The sequence below is a fragment of the Sus scrofa genome, unplaced genomic scaffold (genome assembly GCF_000003025.6).
Source record: "Sus scrofa isolate TJ Tabasco breed Duroc unplaced genomic scaffold, Sscrofa11.1 Contig1878, whole genome shotgun sequence".
NCBI lineage: Eukaryota > Metazoa > Chordata > Mammalia > Artiodactyla > Suidae > Sus > Sus scrofa.
In genome coordinates this window covers 450,444-469,620 of record NW_018084968.1, presented here as the reverse complement: position 1 = coordinate 469,620, position 19,177 = coordinate 450,444, and the positions used below count along the sequence as shown (strand labels likewise).

General features: G+C 46.0%; 1 protein-coding gene across 2 annotated transcripts in view; it reads left to right on the top strand.

Moving 5' to 3' along the window:
* The window catches only part of LARGE1 (LARGE xylosyl- and glucuronyltransferase 1), a 588,827-nt gene that overhangs the window by 333,628 nt on the left and 236,022 nt on the right, over positions 1-19,177 (top strand). For both annotated transcript variants that reach the window (XM_021081477.1, XM_021081478.1), the window contains exon 6: positions 17,280-17,451. In XM_021081477.1, coding sequence (XP_020937136.1) covers positions 17,280-17,451 — 172 coding nt within the window. The remainder of the gene's footprint in view (positions 1-17,279; positions 17,452-19,177) is intronic.

Below are 19,177 nucleotides of genomic sequence, written 5' to 3'. Positions count from 1 at the left end.
GGTGGATGAGTGGAAGATCAGGAAAGAATAGAATGGATTTATCTACTCCAGATTTATCACTGTACACCACGACGGTTCCCTAAGGGAAAGCGCAGTAGTGGTTTTGTTAAAATCTGCCTCTGGGGATTCCTGTTGTGGCTCAGCAGAAATGAGCCTGGCTAGTATCCATGAGGAAGCGAGTTCGATCCCTGGCCTCCCTCAGTGGGTTAAGAATCCATTGTTGGTGTGAGCTATGGTGCAGGTTGCAGACGTGGCTTGGATCCTGTGTTGATGTGGCCATGGTGTAGGCTGGCAGCTCTAGTTCTGATTCAGTCCCTAGCCTGGGAACTTCCATATGCCGTCGCTGTGGCCCTAAAAAGCAAAAAAAAAAAAAAAAAAAAGAAGAAAGAAAAAGCAGCTTCTGTAGCCTGGGTTTATCTTCTCCACGTGACTGCCTTGAAAGGCAGGTAGGTTTTAACAAAAGACTTGATAGGATTTGAACCTGCTGGAGATGACTGTAGAGACAGAGAGAGAAAGAGAGGGATCAAGTTCGACTCCTGGAATTCTGGGTGCCTGGTGGTATTGCTTGAAATGAGACCGAGGAAGGAACAGGCTTTAGCGGGAAAAGCAAGAGTTCTATGTGTCATCTGTCATCACTGTATGTGCCTGGGAGCTGTCCAGAAATGGAAAAGTACTCGTCCTTGCTGTGATCCCCCCATCCCTGACATAATGGCACCGGGCAGGATTAGCAGGTGCACGAGTGTCCCTTTCTCTCGGGACCCTGCAAGCATGGGTTGGGGGACAGCCACATACATCCTGAGGCTGTGATCCAGCTGGAGGAAACCACTCACCCTTTTTTTCATGTAGGGCAAACAGGAGCATGCCCTTGACGTTGTGATGGTAACATTTGGGGCTCTGGTACAAGGGGAAGCCTGAGCTTCAGTGGACGCACAAGGGCTGCCCAACACCCGGAGCTCGGAGTCCTTGGTTCAGTGTGGAGTTGAGTTTAGGATGAGGCTTCCCTGGCTCGTGGAGGACGTGCTCAGTCTAGTGGAAAAGTGGAACCCCTATTGCTGGGAGCAGGCTGTTCGTGGGCCCAGCGATCTCATTGCTACCAGCCAGGAGAGGCTTACCCTTGAATCGGCCCCTGGACAGTCTTGCTGGTCTCTCCTTTGTGCTCTTGAATTTGTAATCCTCCTTAATTCTCTTTCTTACGTGTGGGGGTTATGGAGCTGTCAGTTTTTCTTCTTTGCCATCAGGATGCTGAGGCCTTTCAACCCTTATCTCTTTCTTCAGAGCCAGTTCCTTAACTCTGGGGAATGGAGAACTAACTCTCCAGTAGGTCAAAACTGAGCAAAATTTGGACTCTTGTACCAAGATCAAGTCAAGGTCCTGCGGGTCATGCACACCCATTTTTCTGAGTCATCACTGAAACTTCTGAACAAGGTGTTCCACTGTCGATGTCATGGGGTAGATAATTCTTTCTCGCGAAGGCTGTCCTATCCAGGGAGATTTAATGGCACCCACAGCTTCTTCCCCTTAGAGGCCAGGAGCACCCTTCCCCACAAGTTGCAACCACCAAAAATGTCCCCAAGCATCGCCAAACGCCCTTTAGCAGGTAACAGTGCCCCTGGTTGAGAACCACTGTGTTAGAATCTGAAAAAAAATTAGAAGTGACTCCATGGTTTAGGCAAGCCACCTCTGACCTATGATGCTTTTGAAGGCGATTGGATAGAAAATTGAAGGCACTAAGTCAGAGACCAGCCAAGTGGATTTAAGTCTTTTTATCCCTAGTCACGTGAAACGTAAGCAACATCCAGATGTTCCATACTGGACATTTTACCCCTGGACCCCACGGTGATATCTGTTCATAGCGCCCTGACCTCATTCGAGACACCAAGGGGCCTCTTTGATCCCTAACTGAAACGTGGAAAGCATGGCCGACTTATTTCTCAACAGAGATAATTTCGAATAGGAAGCTTGGAAACATTTCAGCTTTGCACCCTCTGTTGCACCATCTCACCACCTTGATTCTGAAAGAAGGTGTGCATAGGGGTCAAAATGTGAGTTTTCATGCTTAAGAGCAGTCTGTAAATTTCACCTGCTTCCCATGGTCACGTCAGAACATCCTTTTTTTTTTTGGTGGTGGGGTGTCGAAGGCTCTGGGCTTCATAAAAATGATTTTCCTGAAGGTCCAGAGAGGTGAGTTTCAGCCCTACCGTTTACTAGCTGTACAGCTTTGAATGATGGTGTGTTTTGAAGTTTAAGTTGCCTATAGGTAAAGTGGAGATCTGAATTCCTTGCCTGCTCTAGTCCCAGAATGATTCCAAGCCTGAGATGAAACAAGAGATGAAACTGCTGTTGTCAACTAGCCGATGCCCTGCGTCTGTGGTCATTGTCATCCTCCGTCTTCCTGTCCTCGTTTTTGAAAGACGGACACCTTTACACACTGTCCTGCTAAAGATCCTTTTTATGTTCTCCACCCCCTTGGCTAAAAACTTACCTAACTAGGATATTTTCATTGGATTTAACCACTCAGCCAGGCTGGATTCAACAACCCCAGTGGGTTTTAAATCGGCTCACTCCTTTCGAAATAATATGTTTGAAGAGAAAATAGCAAGCGGTGATCAACATCTTATTCACAGGCATAATAGCGCTGCTAAAATTCCCCTTTCTCATCCCCTGTTATTATTAATATGGTGTTATTACTTAACGTACATGGTGTCCTAGCGTGTGCTTGTCGCCTTTGCGTTATATATACATAATACATAAGCCCTACCCTCCAAATCCAGCCATTAGGAAGGAGCGAGGGGGAACTCGCAGGGTTGTGGCAGCTGTGGTGAGACACCAGCGTTCCGAGCTCCCTCCCTGTGATCAGACCTTTATTCTGCTTGTCAAGTAATGAAATACCCCTTATTCTAGATGCAGAATTAAACAGCAGCTCATGAGTGCAGACTCTGTCAGGCCCTCTGCTAGCTGTTTCCACGTACATCATCCCATTTTCAGCCTCCCAGAACGAGTGCAAATGGCTTTTGTCTCCATTTGTTCAGGTGCCACCTCTGAGAGTCGGAGCAAGAGGTTGGACCAGGCTCTGGCCTGGGTTTCCCAACTCTGAATCCCATGCTTGTTTCCTTCCTCCAGGCCACTGCCAGATCCAGCATGCTGACGTTTATTACCCATGCCAGGGAGTTCCATGCAAAAAGCATCTCTAGATAGGAATGTGATGATATTGTGCCAGTGATCAACCCAAACTCAAGTTACAGAGCTGTGCCATTACTCTTGGTATGGATGGTCCCAGCTAGAAGTTGGCATGGATTGGTTGGTTCATTTTCCCAGCTGTTGTGTCGCTCACGCTTGATTGCACAAAGGAGTCAAGGTGATAGGTTTAGTAACACAAAAACAACACCTGGAAAATAATGCCAGCCCTGCCTTGATTTGACATAATAGCATCACTCCTGTGCCATCTTCCTCAAACCCAAACAAGCAGCAATTCCAGACCCCGCCCTTAGATACCCTGCGTGAGCTTTTCTGGGGCAAGCCCAGGAGTGGGCCCAGGGGAGTCTAATATATGGCTAGACTGTGGTTCCAGCTGGTTTCCATCAGTGCCCTGGAGAAGGGTACCCAGATTCCAGCTTGGCCTTTGCGCTGGGCCGTTGCTGGCCGTGTTCATAGAAAAGGATAAGACTCTTCTCTGGCCTTCTCTTGAGGTGCTTAAGGCATAGAAACTAAGAGTCCATTTGAACTGTCTTTCTGAATCTGGACTTATTTTTCAGGCCTCTCTTCCTGCTTTTTTATTTGGATGTTATTGACATTTTACATATATGTATGTATATATATGTGTGTGTACAAAAATGTATTTTGTAGTAGGATGTTCCCGGCCACTTGCAATCTTGCAGGTGCTGGGGGAACATTTGTGCTGCGATGGGCGTGACTCTTCACTAGTTGCCTTGACTGTCACCAGGTTGCAGGGTCCGTTCGTGCTAAAACGATGAACTCCACAAAGTGTCACCTTCACCCTTTCTGCGTTTACTTCCCATTTCCAGGTACAATGGGTGGGTCCATCCCAAGCGTTCTAGTTAAGACTTTATAGGTAGCTTTCACTGCCTAAGTTTTGACTGTCTTGCGTCAGCATCCAAGATGATTTAAGAATTTAAAAAAATTTTTTATTATGCTTGATTTACAACACTCTGTCAACTTCTGCTGCACAGCAGAGTGACCTAGCCCTACATTTATATAGATCCTTTTTCGCATTATCCTCCATCATGTTCCATCACCAGTGATTAGATAATACAGGTCCTTGTGCAGTACAGCAGGATCTCATTGCTTATCCGTTCCAAAGGCAATAGTTTGCATGCTTTTAAAATGAGGCAAATCAGATTTTCAGCCCCAGCTCCTATAATTCTTTAATATTGTGTCATTTCCTTGATGTCTACTTTATTAGGGTTCTCGTGTGACTTAAAAGATAGTCTGTGTAAATGGCTTACAGTATCTGTTACAAAGTGAGTATTCAGCAAATGTGGTATTATTGTAATTGTCATAAATATAATACTCTTTTCCTTTTAACTGTGATCTCCTAGGAAATAGGAACATTCTGCACTTGTTATTTTTTTTTCCTTAACATCTAGTACAGAGTTTGGCACACATAAGGCATGTTTAGAATGAGTCATTTTCAGAATCAAATGACTTTTTTTTTTTTTTTTTTTAAGGACCACACCCGTGGCATATGGAAGTTCCCAGGCTAGGGATCGAATCTGAGCTGCAGCTGCCAGCCTATGCCACAGCCACACCAGATCCGAGCCATGTCTGCGACCTATACCACAGCTTACGGCAAAGCCGAATCCTTAACCCACTGAGCAGGGCCGGGGATCGCGCCTGCATTCTCATGGATACTCATTGGGTTCATTACTGCTGAGCCACAAAGGGAACTCTGAATTTTTTTTTTTTTTTTGAAGGGGGATTTAAAGCATTAGGTATTCCCTTGATCAGTAACCAAATCCCTAAGTGGAAGTGAAGGCTTATGAGGGATTATCTTGTACCATGCCCCCCCGCCTATAGTCCTTTCTGGGGGTGACATCCCTTTCCCTTCTGCATTCTCATCTATGATAAATTCTAAATCTAGACAAGTTAGGCAGCTGTACTCAACACCTGGTTTCCTTGACAACCCTTCATATAAATAGTAAGGGCCTGTTATGGCGGGTGGATGCCAGGATAACTACAGTCTAAGTCGTCTGAAACAAGGCTTTCAAGGTCAAGGTTAAAGTATTTGAAATTCTAATCAAACCTTCACACAGTGTTTCCTAGATGCATTCTCAGAGTGGAGGAAAGGCATCATCTTTTCAGGGGTGACGGGTGAGGCGGGTCCTTCTTGGCTGCGAGCCCTGAGAAATTCTGAGTGTCATTGACAAGGTTTTCCTTCTGATCTTTTGGCCGCACCACGCGAGCGGTGCCTTCTGTGTTTTGTAAAAGAAAACAGTTTTCGAACCAACCAGAAATTAATCGATCCCCCTGGTTCATCCTCCTTAACCGTCTCTGCCTGCCTGGCGTTGCCCTCCCCTGCATTCAGAGGGAAGTGGACGTGCAGGGTGGCTCTCTGAAGCTGAGAACAGAGTGTCGCCGGCAAGGGCTTTACCTCCAAAGGCTCCGTAAGCCCTCTTGGGAGTGAAAAGGGCCTCATTAATGCAGAGCAGCTTGGTGCCTCTTTAATTGCAGCCTCGGGGGCTGCCCTTTAGATGAGGCTGCCCTTTAGATGGTTCCCTGCAAAGGAGGTGGTGAGAGTGGAGGAGGAGGAGGACTGGGGTGAAAAAGCGCAAATGGGTAAAGTGCCCCCCAGATCTCCAGGTGAACTTGAGAGCAGATTACGGTCACGTTTTTGTGATTAAACTGCCTTCCAGTGAAATTCGGGGAGTCAGGAAGAACTGCCGACTCAGCAGATGCCTGTATCTGAATTTAGGGTTTTGGTTGATTTTTGTCTTTTGGCACATGACTCTGTTTGGTGGCTAGTTTGGAGTCGTATAATCCCATAGAGTGAAGTTTCTCAACCTTCTGAAAAATCTATAATCGCCGTTCCCCTTGGAACCTTTTTAGATATTTCCTTTCTGTCTGTCTTCCTTTCTTCCTCCCTCCTTCCCTTCCTTCCTTTCTTTTTTGTCATTTTCCGCTGCCCCACAGCCTATGGAGTTCCCGGGCTAGGGATCAGATCAAAGTCACATTTGCGACCTAAGCTGCAGCAGTGCTGGATCCCTAAACTACTGTGGGGGCTGGGGATTGAACCTGCATCTCAGTAGGTCCCAGGAGGACGCCAATCCTGTTGCGTCATAGTGGTAGCCCCTAGATATTTTTTTCTAATTCTACTCCCCATTAGATTTTTAATAATCAACCATAGTGATATCCAATACTTTTTTGTCCCCATAAGAAGCATTTTTTCTTTCTTTCAAAAAGCAAAAATTTTGCATTTTTTTTTAAGAATGAATGCTGAAGGATAAATTTATGGTAAAGAAGCAAGACTTTGATTTTTTTTCTTTGCATTTACTAGCAAAATGACTACCTCTCTTCTTAGCAGAAGCTAAGTGTGCATGTGTGCTCGTGTGCATGCGTGTGTGTGTGTGCGTGCATGCGCGCATTTGATTTTCATCTGTGTCCCCTTAATTCCAGGTCCTATGTTTGATCCAGGTCATGTTCTTACCCCTTGTGTTTTTCTGTACACACAGGCACATACACGCATTTGAAAATGCAGATAAATAGGTTATGACATATAGCCATAAAGCACCACACCATCTAACTTAGAACTAGAACAGTATTGCCAAAAGTCTTCTCATTCCATCACCTTACCTCCTCTGACCCCCATCAAGGTAAACCACTAACATGAATACCATAGCAATGCCTTTTGAAATTGTTTTTGTCTCCCCAAACAGTACTATAATCCCTTCAAAGCATTAATCTGGTGTGTGAGTGAATGAATGAATGATGAATAAATATGAAGACCGAATGAATGAAGCAGGTTTACTGGTGTAGTCCCGTCACAAGGCATGGTTCTCCATTAGCATTGCTTGTTTCCATGCATTCTGCTTTTTCAAAACTATGCATCAAGTGCCTGTGTGTGTCAGACACTGTGCTAAGTAGACGTACATAAATACATACCACGCAGTGTAATAAGAAGAATTGCAGCTACTGAAAATATTAAGTCCAGGCTACGTGGGAGCTAATGCAATTTTCTCCTCAGTGCATTGAAAAATCTATTAGTTAAGAAGGCAGCAATATTTCAGGAAATTAAACCACTGTAACAGTCCAGTTCACAAATCAGAACTCCCAGTGCTTTGAAATGCTCCATTTCATAACATAAAGTACTCAGAGAGATTCAGCCAATCCATAAATGCTCCAGGGACCACCCCCTCCCCCAGGCTTCACAGAGCTGAAGAGAAGATGCTTCTCACCAGCCTGGAGAGAGAGGAAGGGGGTCTGTTGCCACCGATTTTAGAAGGAACGTGTTTATAGATCCATGATCACGTTCCTCTCGATTCCCTGTGCCATCGTCATCTTTCTAGAATGAATTATGTTTGTGGAAGATGGTTGTGCAGATTGCTGAATCGTGAGCATTTTCAGGTGAAAGCCAGATAACTCATTTTAGGCTGAGGTTGTATCTCTGAATAAATATGAGGGATGCTAGGGCGATGGCTGTCACCTGTAAAGACCCACATGGGGGCCCTTCCCAGGTGTCTCTCCAAGTCGCCATCGCGGGAAGATGTGGAAGGTGGACCTTGGCTCTCGAGTTGGTGCTGGTTACTTAGAATTGCACAGGAGTTGCCTTAGAGCTGCTTTTATTGAAATGGGATTTCTGAGTGTAGAACAAAGAATGTCCAGGAACCCTTCTGGCTTCACAGTCAAACCACCCACCAGGCACAGGGTCATCGGAAAAACTCCTGCTCTTCCATCAGCCCGTTCACTTGTTAATCTTTGAGAAAGGTCTCCTCTCCCTCTACACCTAGCCCTGTCACGCTCAGGAGGGACACTTCAGTTTAGGGCTGTCTTCTATCTTGTGTCTGAAGAGGAAGCTGGTTGGTGATGCAGTGTAAATGATGCAGCCAACAAGACCTTGGGAAAGACACTGCTTACTGTTATCTCCTAAATAAGTGTTTCTTAGGGTGTAACCTGCTTTGGGAGCCCATGGGGCTCTAGCTAACAATACACATTTCTGTTTGAATCATCACCTCTGGGTCTAACCCTGGGAATCTGCATTTTCTGAAGGCATCCTCTCATCACCTGCCTCCATTAGCCTCTTTCTTGCATGCATTGCTAGCGTGTAGTCCAAAAACACAGTTGAGATTGTGTGTCTTTGTTAATAATGAAACCCTTTTTGTTTCTTGCCACTGTCTCCAGCACACTGTCCAGAGTTCTTGAGCGTGGCACGCAGCATCCTCCAACACTTGACCCTTTCCTGCCTCCCCATAGCCTTTTCCGTCTCTTAGGACCTCAAGCTTTCCCTAGGTGTATCAGATCGTAGTAACTTTATACCCACTCACACACAGGCTTGCTTCTTTGTATCTCCGTTCCTTCGCTGGTGCTAATACCTCTCCTATCCTGCTTTCCTCCCAATATTTGAGAAACTTAATTTTCTACTCATTGGTCAAGATTGGATTTAAGTCTCATTTTTTCCAGGCATCTCTAAACTGATTATTCCCCTTCCTTTCTACCCCCCTCCCCCACTGTCCTTCGAGATTGCTGCTGTACATACACCTGGAATTTTCATCATCTGATTCTTACCATCTTAGTGCAGATGAGGTAGTTTCCAGCATGGCCCGCAATCACCCCATATCCTGGTACACAGCCTTGCCTAGTCCCTTCCCACATTGCACAGGGCTGACCTGTGTCACCAATAAGATGTTGCAGAAATGACACCGTGTAACTTCGGAGAACTTCCTGTTCTCTCTTGGACCACTCGCTGGGAGAAGCCTGCTGCCATGTTGGAGAGGCATGAATGGCTCTGTGGGGCGGGCCGTGTGGTAGAGAACTGAGGCCCCCTCATAACAGCCCACAGCCTGTAGGAGGGAGCTGTCCTCAAGCAGATCGCAAGCATTCAGATGTCTGCAGGCTTGGCCAGCATCTTGACTGCAGCCTCATGAAAAATCCCGAGCCAGAGCCACCCAGCAAATGCGCTCCCAAATTCCTCCCACAGAAGCCGTGCAAGATAATAAATAATTATTGCTGTTTTAAGCTGCGGTGTTTTGAGGTAGCTTGTTATGCAGCCATGGATAATGAATATCCACTAGACCATAGACTCTTCAATCACCAGCCATGTTTTATTCATTGTGGACACTGGTCCCCAGCCCCTCCTCAATGCCTGACCCAAATTAAATGTTCCATAAATGCTGATTTAAATAATTCCAACTGAGTTAAGCTGGAGTTTTTTGTTTGTTTGTTTTTTGTTTTTTTCTGACAAGGGCAAATACAAATGCAGATGACTTTATCTAGTAGGTAAGAGTCTCATCATTTCTTTTGCCTTAAATATCAAGGGTGACAATATTAACAAATTAACAATAATAACTACTTAAACACAGCACCAGCATTCTCACAAGTCTCTGGAGTACCTTCTGTGAGGATGCCCAGCTCACAGATGAGAAAACAGAGGCCCGTTGAGGTTTCATCACTGGCCCAACATGACCCAGCTAGTGCATGATGGAGCCAGGATTCAAAGCCATGCCGTCAGATTCCAGAATGCGTACTGTGAACCTTGAGGTCTAACAGTGTGGCGAATGCTGTACCAGGCCCCTTAGTTCTCAGCCTCATTTAACGCTTTCACAAACCTTGTGGGGTGTGTGGGTGTTTTCTCTATTTTGCGAGTGAAAAGATGGAGGATTAGAGCGATGAGCTCGCCAGTATAGACCTGGCGGAGCTGGCTGTTGGGAATCCGGCTGTTGGGACTCCCAAGCTTGTGCTCGCTTCTGGTCCTCCTCCCCATCGTTGGCATCAGCCGGCACCCTGGCCCCCCCGCCCGAGCTCCTCACCCTCCATTTCCCAACATACATTTTGAACATACAGGTTGGTTGCTAAAATGACCCCTCAGAAACAACATGAAAGTCAAACGACTTTTTAGACACTCTCCAGCCAGGATGGGTTCTTTTTTTAATTTTAAAAAATAGGTCCAGGTGATTTGTAATCCACAGGAAGATGTCGAGAGGGGTAAGAAATGTATTTTGAGCAATAAATAAATCATTCTTGAATGATTAAGAAAGCTCCCACATTAGAAATAGAGCAACCCCATAGGAAGGGAGCAGGGCATACTGCTATGAGCCTGTTTTGCAGAGGAGCAGAGTAAGTAAGGGTCAGAGGGACTTCAATGCGAGGAAACCCAGCTCCGAAGCCCTTGTACCAAATTGCCTTGAAAAAGTGCTTCTTGGTGAACACAGATGTGGCTGGATGGAGGCGGGGGCTTGGTGATGACCTGCCAGTAACTAACCCAGAGGAGCAGAGAGCTCATGTGAATTCCTGAAGAGGAAAGAAACACTTGCATCCTTTCAGAGTGGAGTATCTAGGGCTGAGGGGCTGAAATTTGAAGTAAGGGGAAGGGCGCAATCCTCACTTCCCAGAACCCCGGCACCGGGATCACATCTGACCTGTGGACTCGTCAGAAGGGCTGTAAATAAGATAACACACAGAAAGCTCGGACCACAACGCCTGTCGCCCAGGAAACCTTGAGCAAATGCTGGATAGCGTTTTTTGTTCTTGTCATTATGGGGGCATCCTGATGCCTCCTGAAAATCAACACCTTCCCGAAGAAATGGGCATCCTTTCCTGACAAAACCAGCCCCTTTCCTGCTCTCCCTTGTCTATCCAAGGTCAGAAACCAGCAACACCCCTGAGACATGACTTTCCGTCATGCCCTGAGTCCTAAGCACTCACCTTCGGGGATGTGTCTGCTGTCAGCCCTCTCTCTCCATCTTCATATCTCTGCTGCGGTCGCATTTCCTGAGTAACTTTTCTGTGGACGACCCAACATCAGATGAACCCTGGAGACCCTTGAAGCTCTTCATAAACACTCCCCTTGGGGTCCCTTCCCCCAAGGAAGTGGCAGCTTCAGAAGGGTGAATTTCCCCCTTGAGAACATGCCCCGCCCCTGCTTTACACAGAAACCCTGGACTTGCTTCCACTCCTTTATGTAAGTGCTATTCTTCATCGCCCTTGCATTTTTGCCAATTAAATCCTAGAACACGCTGCTTAGAATTATTAACAGCCACTGCAAGAATAAGCATCGGTCCATTAAAATAAACCTGACTTTCATTCTTAGGATTGTTTTAATTACATGAACCTTTGGCGTGTTGAATGATGAAGAGCACGCTAGGCCATTGCTCTGCTAGGTGGCAGTGTGTCTGTAGGATTGATTCTCTGGGGTCAGTGTGTGTGATGCCCTCCAGATTTCTGCAGCTAGCCTCAGAGGTCAGGTGGTCTCCTCTCCATTGGCCCTGAGACTTAATGCCCCTGGTTGAAGTTCATTGTAGGATACAAGTAAGATCAATAGCGATGTGGATTGCACCAGGAGACTGCCCCTAAAAGGTTATGTGGGGGAACGCTCCCACACATTTTTTTCAATTTCAAGCTATTTTTATTTACACGTCCATTTTCTTTAAAGTGTAGTTGATTTACCACATTGTGCCCATTTCTGCTGCACCCTTTTTTTTTTCCCCTCCTAAAGCCAAGGATGTGCAGTTCAATTTGGAGATCTACCAGCGGAGGCTTCAGGTTTTCTACTAGATCCCAGTTTGTGAGTTATTCATCTTTATGTAGATATCTAGGGAAAGGAGATGGCTGATTTCTTTCCCCTGTCAAAACTGTCTCCATCCTCTACTTCCCATTTGCTGTCAAAGGTACCATAACTTCCTGCCTTTATCAGCCTCCAGATCCCACATCATTTGAGGCTGGAGAATATTGACACACCGGCATTAGAAGATGGGCAGTGGGCTTTAGAGAGACTGGATGCTTGGCAGTTGTCCCAGCAAGATTGTGAAGTACGTTTCCTAAGCCCCCATTTTGCAGATGAGAAAACTGAGGTTCATAGAAGCTCAATACCTTGCCTGAGGTCACACAGCTTATAAGTGGAACTTCTGCTAAAGCTCGGGCCCTGGGGCTCCACAAGCCATGCCTGTTCCTGTGTACTGTACAGACCTGGATCTTCACACTCAGCGATGCCTCTCCTCCTAGTCAAGGAAGATGTTGGAGGTAGCATTTGCACCCAGGCCCGGCCAACTGTGCAGTCGTGTGCACGATCACACACTATTTGAATACGGACTGTGCTGTTACCACAATAGAAATGGCATTGTTCCTGCTACAAGGAGTTCCAGTCCAGAGCCAGAGACAGACAGGGAAGATTAGACACCGTGTGAAGTTCCTCTTGTGGCTCAGTGGGTTCAGAACCTGACTAGTTTGATCCCTGGCCTCGCTCAGTGGGTTAAGGATCTGGCATTGCCGTGAGCTGCAGGGTAAGTCTCAGATGCAGCTCAGATCTTACAGGGCTGTGGCTGTGGTGTAGTCCAGCAATTGGGGCTCCGATTTGACCCGTAGCCCAAGAATTTCCATATGCCGAAGGTGAGGCCCTGACAAGCAAAAACAGAAAGAAAGAGAGGGAAAAAAATCAGACACTGTGTGGTGGCTCGCTGTGCAGCAGGAAGGGAAGCAGCTTGCTTCGGGAGCCCCAGCCTAGCCTGGGACAGCAGGGAGGGGGCGCCTGGAGGGTGGTTCCTTCCAGGTTGGGACTTGAAGGAAGAGCAGGATTTGGCCAGAGGCAGGGGAAAGGTGTGCCATGCTACTTCTAAGAGAATGAACCGTTTATAATAAATGCATCTGCGTCTTAACACACGCTCTTTTCCCCAATAGATTCCTTGGCTTTCTTTCTGGGGTTTTCTTTCCGAATGCAAGCTCATTCAAATGCTTCCTTTACCTCTAATTGAACATTCTAACTTAATTGATTATGTATTAAGTCGGGGACTTGGGGCAATGTTCAGACCTGGGCTCATGTTGAGATTAATTTATTCCTGTAGTTCTACTGTTCTGTGATGCATCCGAGTGCCGTGTGTGTGTGTGAGAAAAATAAAGCTGGGAGTCGGAGCGGTCTAATTAGATGGCTTAACCCAACATGCTGGTGCTGGGTCTCCACCAAGCTCTCCTGCTTTGATGGTAACTGAAATAGATGAACACGTTAATCAAAGATCTGATGAAATAACACAGCTCTGCACCATGGGCCCGTGATTGCCAAGCTTCTGTTCAGGCTAACTCTTCCAGGGGCAGAAGCTATCCAGCTGAGTTCCAAAGGCCAAGGCTCACGTGATGGAGAGTTTTGTAAAACTCGCTGGAGGGAATTACTTGGGGTGATGGCTAGTCAGGAAGCTGCCTCTGAAGGAAGACCAAGGTGGTTTGGGGGAACAGTGTCAACATTTGCCTGGCAGATTCCAGCTATGGCTTTGCATCGTGCTTGTGAGGATTCTGAACAAATCAGTCATCTTCCTGTGCCATCCATCCGTCTCTCTGTCCATCCATCCACCCATCCATCCATCCATCCATCCACCCACCTACCCTCATATCCCACAGAGAATTATTGCATCTATGATGTGTAAGGCATGGTGCCTTGATCTTGTCATCATTCATTTAACGACTGTGCCGTTGCGTTAATTTTGTCCCTCCAAGTTCCCTCTCTCATCCTTCTCCCTCTGCTTTGTGCCCCTTGGTGCTAATGCCCAAGGGCTACATCCCTGAATTCACTTTTCCTGTTGGCTTCAGTGTGGGTTGTCCGGTGGGGAGCCCTAGCAGGAGACCTGTGGGCCGGAGGAGAATGCAGCTGAGCCCTCTCCCCTCCGATCCATCCTGTGGGATTGTGCCAGTGAGGCCATGTTCCTTCACAGGTTGCTGCTCCTGCTGGATGGCTTACTCATCTGGCTCCCCTCTCAGATTCTAGCAGCTGCTGGCATTGCCCTTCAGGCCCCCACTTTACCCCTCCCTGAGTCTGCACAGTGCCTGCTTCCTGCCCCTAAATGAGGTGTTCACCCACAGCCTAACTGTTAACAAGGCTCGAAGTGGCGGCCTTTTGTAAATGTCAGAACCTCAGAAAGGCTGGGCCGACATGGCCAAGTTGACATGGAGATTAATTGACAGCAGCCAGAATCTGAATGCAGGCGTGTCTTGAGTCCAGGACCCAAGGGACTGTGCGCACTGCATCCCAGAGACCACCCCCACCTTCATTATGAAGCAGTGAAAGAGGCCTAGCAATGTACATTCCAGAAAGAAGGGTAGGAGCCTCTATTTGCTGAAGGTCTTTTGGGTACCAGGCGCTTGGGTCCTTTAACTTCTTTTAATTTTTACATCAACCCTGTGATATAGGCAGCATCTCCATTTTACAGGAAATAGGCTAAGGAGTTCCTGTTATGGCTCATTGGGTTCCAAACCCATCTAGTATCCATGAAGATGTGGGTTCAATCCCTGGCCTCGCTCAGTGGGTTAAGGATCTGATATTGCTGTCAGCTATGGTGTCGGTTGCAGATGCTGATCGGATCCTGTGTTGCTGTAGTTGTGGCTTAGGCTGGAAGCTGCAGCTCCAAGTGTACCCCTAGCCTGAGAACTTCCATGTGCAGTGGGTGTGGTCTTTAAAAAAAAAAAAAAAAGGCAGAAAAAAATAAAAGAAACAGCCTAACAGAGATGAGTTTGTATGGGGCTAGAATCCGGATTTGAACTTTTGTCTCCTTCTTTCTTTCCTGCATCCTGTCCAGAAACAAATAGCAGAGGTTATAGACAGATGCTGGTTTTTCTTCCCGGGACTGACATGTGAAGAGTTCAGTTTGCCCGTTTAGGTTCTCATGTTGCTGGTCCAAATTGTACTCACTTATGCAAAGAGCCACTGCAAAACTGAGCATAAGGAGTAGCTGATATTTTCAAATTAGCAACGAAAGTGTAACATGGCATGAATCTGAGAGATGGAGTGGATCACATGAGTTATCTCCAAGGGTCCTTTTTCGTAAGCCAGCTTTGTTCGTTCCTGTTTCCCACCATCTCTGGATCTTGATACATTTTAATTTTTTTTTTTTTGCTTTTTAGGGACACACCTGTGGCATATGGAAGTTCCCAGGCTAGGGGTCAACTCGGAGCTACAGCTGTTGGCCTGCGCCACAGCCACAGCAAAGCAGGATCCGAGCCACCGTCTGTAACCTACACCACAGCTCACGGCAATGCTGGATTGATGTGTTTTGGAAGAATGTAATGCTCAGTTTTTCTTTACAACAGTAGTAGTTGCTTATTTTAAAAGTTGAAATATGTATATGTGTATAATATATACATTTATACCTAGAGATACTGATACTCCCATCATCCCCAAATGATTGTTATTATTTGATGCTGTGTGGCCATTTCTTTTTTTCTCTACATGTGTCTGGGTGGATGTGTTTTCATGGTGTTTGAGGATATATGGTGATTATTCGGCAAAAACCATTTTTAAACTTCCTTTTTTGCTTTTACCATGATTCGTAGGTTTCTTTTTATTTCATCTTAATCTACCTTGTTTATAGCCATTGCACAGTGTGCTATCACATTTTTAAAATACTGTGCTTTAACTAACTGTTTTAAATTTTTTTTTTTGGCATTTGAATTGTTGCTATTTTTTTACTTTTATAATGTGGTGTGAACATTTTTGGGAATAAACCTTTGGTGTCTTGTTCTTAAATTTGACTTTTTTCTTTAAAGGACAATGTCCTTCAGTGGAACTATAAGCACAGAGGGGGGTGAATTTTTTTTTTGGAATCTTGCTGAAGTGACTGTGTTTTCCATTAAAGTTTCTGTGACAAGTGTTTACTTCTTGAAAATAACTGTGTGTCAGCTTCCAGGGCGGTTCCCACAGCTGCTAGGATGGGGCTTCTCCTTGTAGTGACCTTCATAAAGGACTTGTGGATCTGGAAGCTTCCATCACATTAGCCTTCATTTTCATTATTATTATTGTCATTATTGTCAGTATTATTGTCATCAAGTGGTACCATGGTCTGTGACTTGCTGATGATTTGACCCACCTGCGGGACATGTGTTGTTCCTTTATATCATGTTAGCTCCATGGGTCATCCATTTCTGTCCTTCTGTGTGGGTCTGTCCTGTCTCACTACCCACTGAAGAGTGTTGCCTAGATAATGACCAGATCCTTCTGGTGTATTTATCTGAAAACCGAAAGAATGGAACAGAACATCCCATTGCGGCTCAGCAGGTTAAGAACCCAGCATAGTGTTGTGAGGATGCAGGTTCAATCCCTGACCTCACTCCCTGCATGGAGGCTCTGGCGTTGCCAGAAGCTGCATTGAAGGTCCCAGATGTGGCTCGGATCCTGCATGTCTGTGGCTGTGGCTGTGGTGTAGGCCAGCAGCTGCAACTCTGATTTGTTCCCTAGCTTGGGGACGTCCATATGCCACAGGTGTGGCCGTAAAAAGAATAAAAGAAAGAAAAAAGAATGGAGCAGCAATAATCTGCTCAGTTTACAGCTTTACAAAAAAAAAAATAGATAAGCATATGCTTTAACAGTACCATTAAATGGACTTTTTTTTTTTTTTTTGTCTTTTTGCCATTTCTTGGGCCGCTCCCACAGCATATGGAGGTTGCCAGGCTAGGGGTCGAATCGGAGCTGTAGCCACCGCCTACGCCAGAGCCACAGCAATGCGGGATCCGAGCCGCGTCTGCAACCTGCACCACAGCTCACGGCAATGCCGGATCGTTAACCCACTGAGCAAGGTCAGGGATCGAACCCGCAACCTCATGGTTCCTTGTTGGATTCGTTAACCACTGCGCCACGACGGGAACTCCTAAATGGACATTTTTAATGACACAGAAGTGAAAATGACTTACAGAAATAGATCTACCCAGGAACAGTTAGGTATTGGTTGTAAAAATTATATACAGTATGATTCCATTTTTGAACTTTTATTTCTTCTTTTGTATATGTTCTTTCTCCATTTCTTTTGTGCATATTCTTACTTGCGATCTACTTTCCACAACACCAAAAATCTTACTTTAAAAAACGGGAGCAGAGCATTTGAGTGGGATAGGTCTTTCCTAGACATTACTTTCCTTCTGCCTTGATTTGGATACAACATTTTTTTTCCCCCAAAAGAAAAATGCACCTGTCAAACTCTAGGTTACACGAACACATCTTGAGGATGCTCACTCACTCACACACATTTTTATCGGATGCTTTTTATGCACCAGGCACATATGTGTAATGGTTATGCAAACAATAATGTAGTGATTTTTTTTTCCCCCTTTCTCCTACTCTTTCTCTTCCCTGCCCTGTCTAGTCTGAAGTTTCCTGGATCCCCAACAAACATTATTCTGGGATTTATGGCCTGATGAAGCTTGTCCTCACCAAGACTCTTCCTGCCAAGCTCGAGAGGGTCATTGTCCTTGACACAGACATCACCTTTGCGACCGACATTGCGGAGCTGTGGGCTGTGTTCCACAAGTTCAAAGGTAATTGCAGCTCCTTTTTTTTTTTTTTTTTCCTGGTATCTGGGAAGGTGTGGGCATGCCAAGAATAAAACGATCGTCCTGTTTTTTTGGTGATGTGAGGTCAGCTCTTAATGAGCTCATGCCAATGAAACGGATAAGGACTTATAAACAGCATCGAGCATCAGTGCTGCCGCCATTGGAAACATGTTGGAGTAAACCTGGAATGTGCTCGTCTCTCTTTAAATAATGGAAGAGGGAAGGTCTGTGTTCATGAGAAAAACCCAATGGAGGGTGGCTGAATTGCTTTATAAGAGCCAGATATCCAATGTGTGTGTTTTTTAAGCAGCTGATGGGGGGTGGAGTTTCTCATATGGATGCATGCATTTATGGTTTTTTTTCTTTTTTTTTATCAAATGATACCCCGATTGCTGAGAAAGCCTGTGAGATGGTGGAGATGGGGGGTATTGATGATAGCGTGTTTGAAAATGGTCTTATGGCTTTTGCTTTCACTGATGTGGTGGTTTATGGTTTTAAGGAAGTATATACATTTGGCTTTATAAGACGTTCCTTCTAGTCTGGTTAGTTTCTTCCTAACTGTTGTTGTAACTCTCGCTACCACCCCAAGGTCTGTGGGAGTATCCACTGAGAAATTGTGTGCCTGATGAGAGGTGTTCATAATTCTGCTGTGGTTGCATGAGACAAGCGGTCGGTTGGCACAAAGCTTGGACTGTTATTTTAATACCTCTCTCCCAGATGTCTTCCTCTAAGCCGCATTATTTTTAAAACGTTATATTCTCAATATTAGACACATACAATGAGAGAGGATTTTGGCAGTGAGATTTTTTTTCTTCTTCTGGTGTCTGTGCTTAAAATCCCTCCCGCCTCTTCTCTGTAGCTCCTTATCCTATGAAGGTGAGATTGTCCTGAGTGATTTTTAAATCGCAGCATTTTCAAACATCACAGGATACTCCGAGTCGTTTCTGTTTCTGTTCATGGGCAGAGGTGTCAGTTCCTCACCCTCACCCGCTGCAGTCTCTGCCTGCTTCCTTCAGGGGCCTCCCAGCTCTGGGTAATTGAAGTGAAAGCCCTCAGCACCTCACTGAGGGGTGGAGGTGGGGACACGCCGACCTTCAGACTCTTCTCCTTGTCAAGATCGAAACTTTCCTTAGTCGTGTTGATAATGACACTAAGGAAGACATCATTTAGCAAAATGGTCGACCCTGGGTGTGCCTCAGCTTTCTGTCCTCTTTGTGGAACGTCTGGATCTGTCTTTTTAGTTCGCAAATCAACAGGAGCTTGGTGGGCTACAGGGTTCTGTCTGGAGCAGGGACCAGAACGCACGTGTGTATCGGTTTCCCGGTGCATCTCTCTTCAGGTCCCCCGATCATAGCTGTGTGTGGTGTCTGATGACTTTGAACACACTGGGGACAGTTTTTCTGTAGTTATGTGGTGGTTCGTTCCTATTTTCATGCTGATGTGAGGTATTCCGTGATGTGTGTGTTTATCAGGCCTTTATGGCCTTCTCACTGGCTGTCTCTGGGTATAAGGAGATATCCACTGGTCCCTGGTGCTAAGGAGATGAGCAGAGAAGGGGAAGGGTTCCAGCCGGGATGGGGTGGCCCTGGCGGTGGAGAGGATCGGTGTTCTGTCTTGGCCGGATGAGGGTGGTGGTCCTTGCAACAGGTGCCTGTATCCCCCTTTAGAATAAAGGACTTATTCCTCCAGCTGCTGGGAGTGCTGCCTGCAG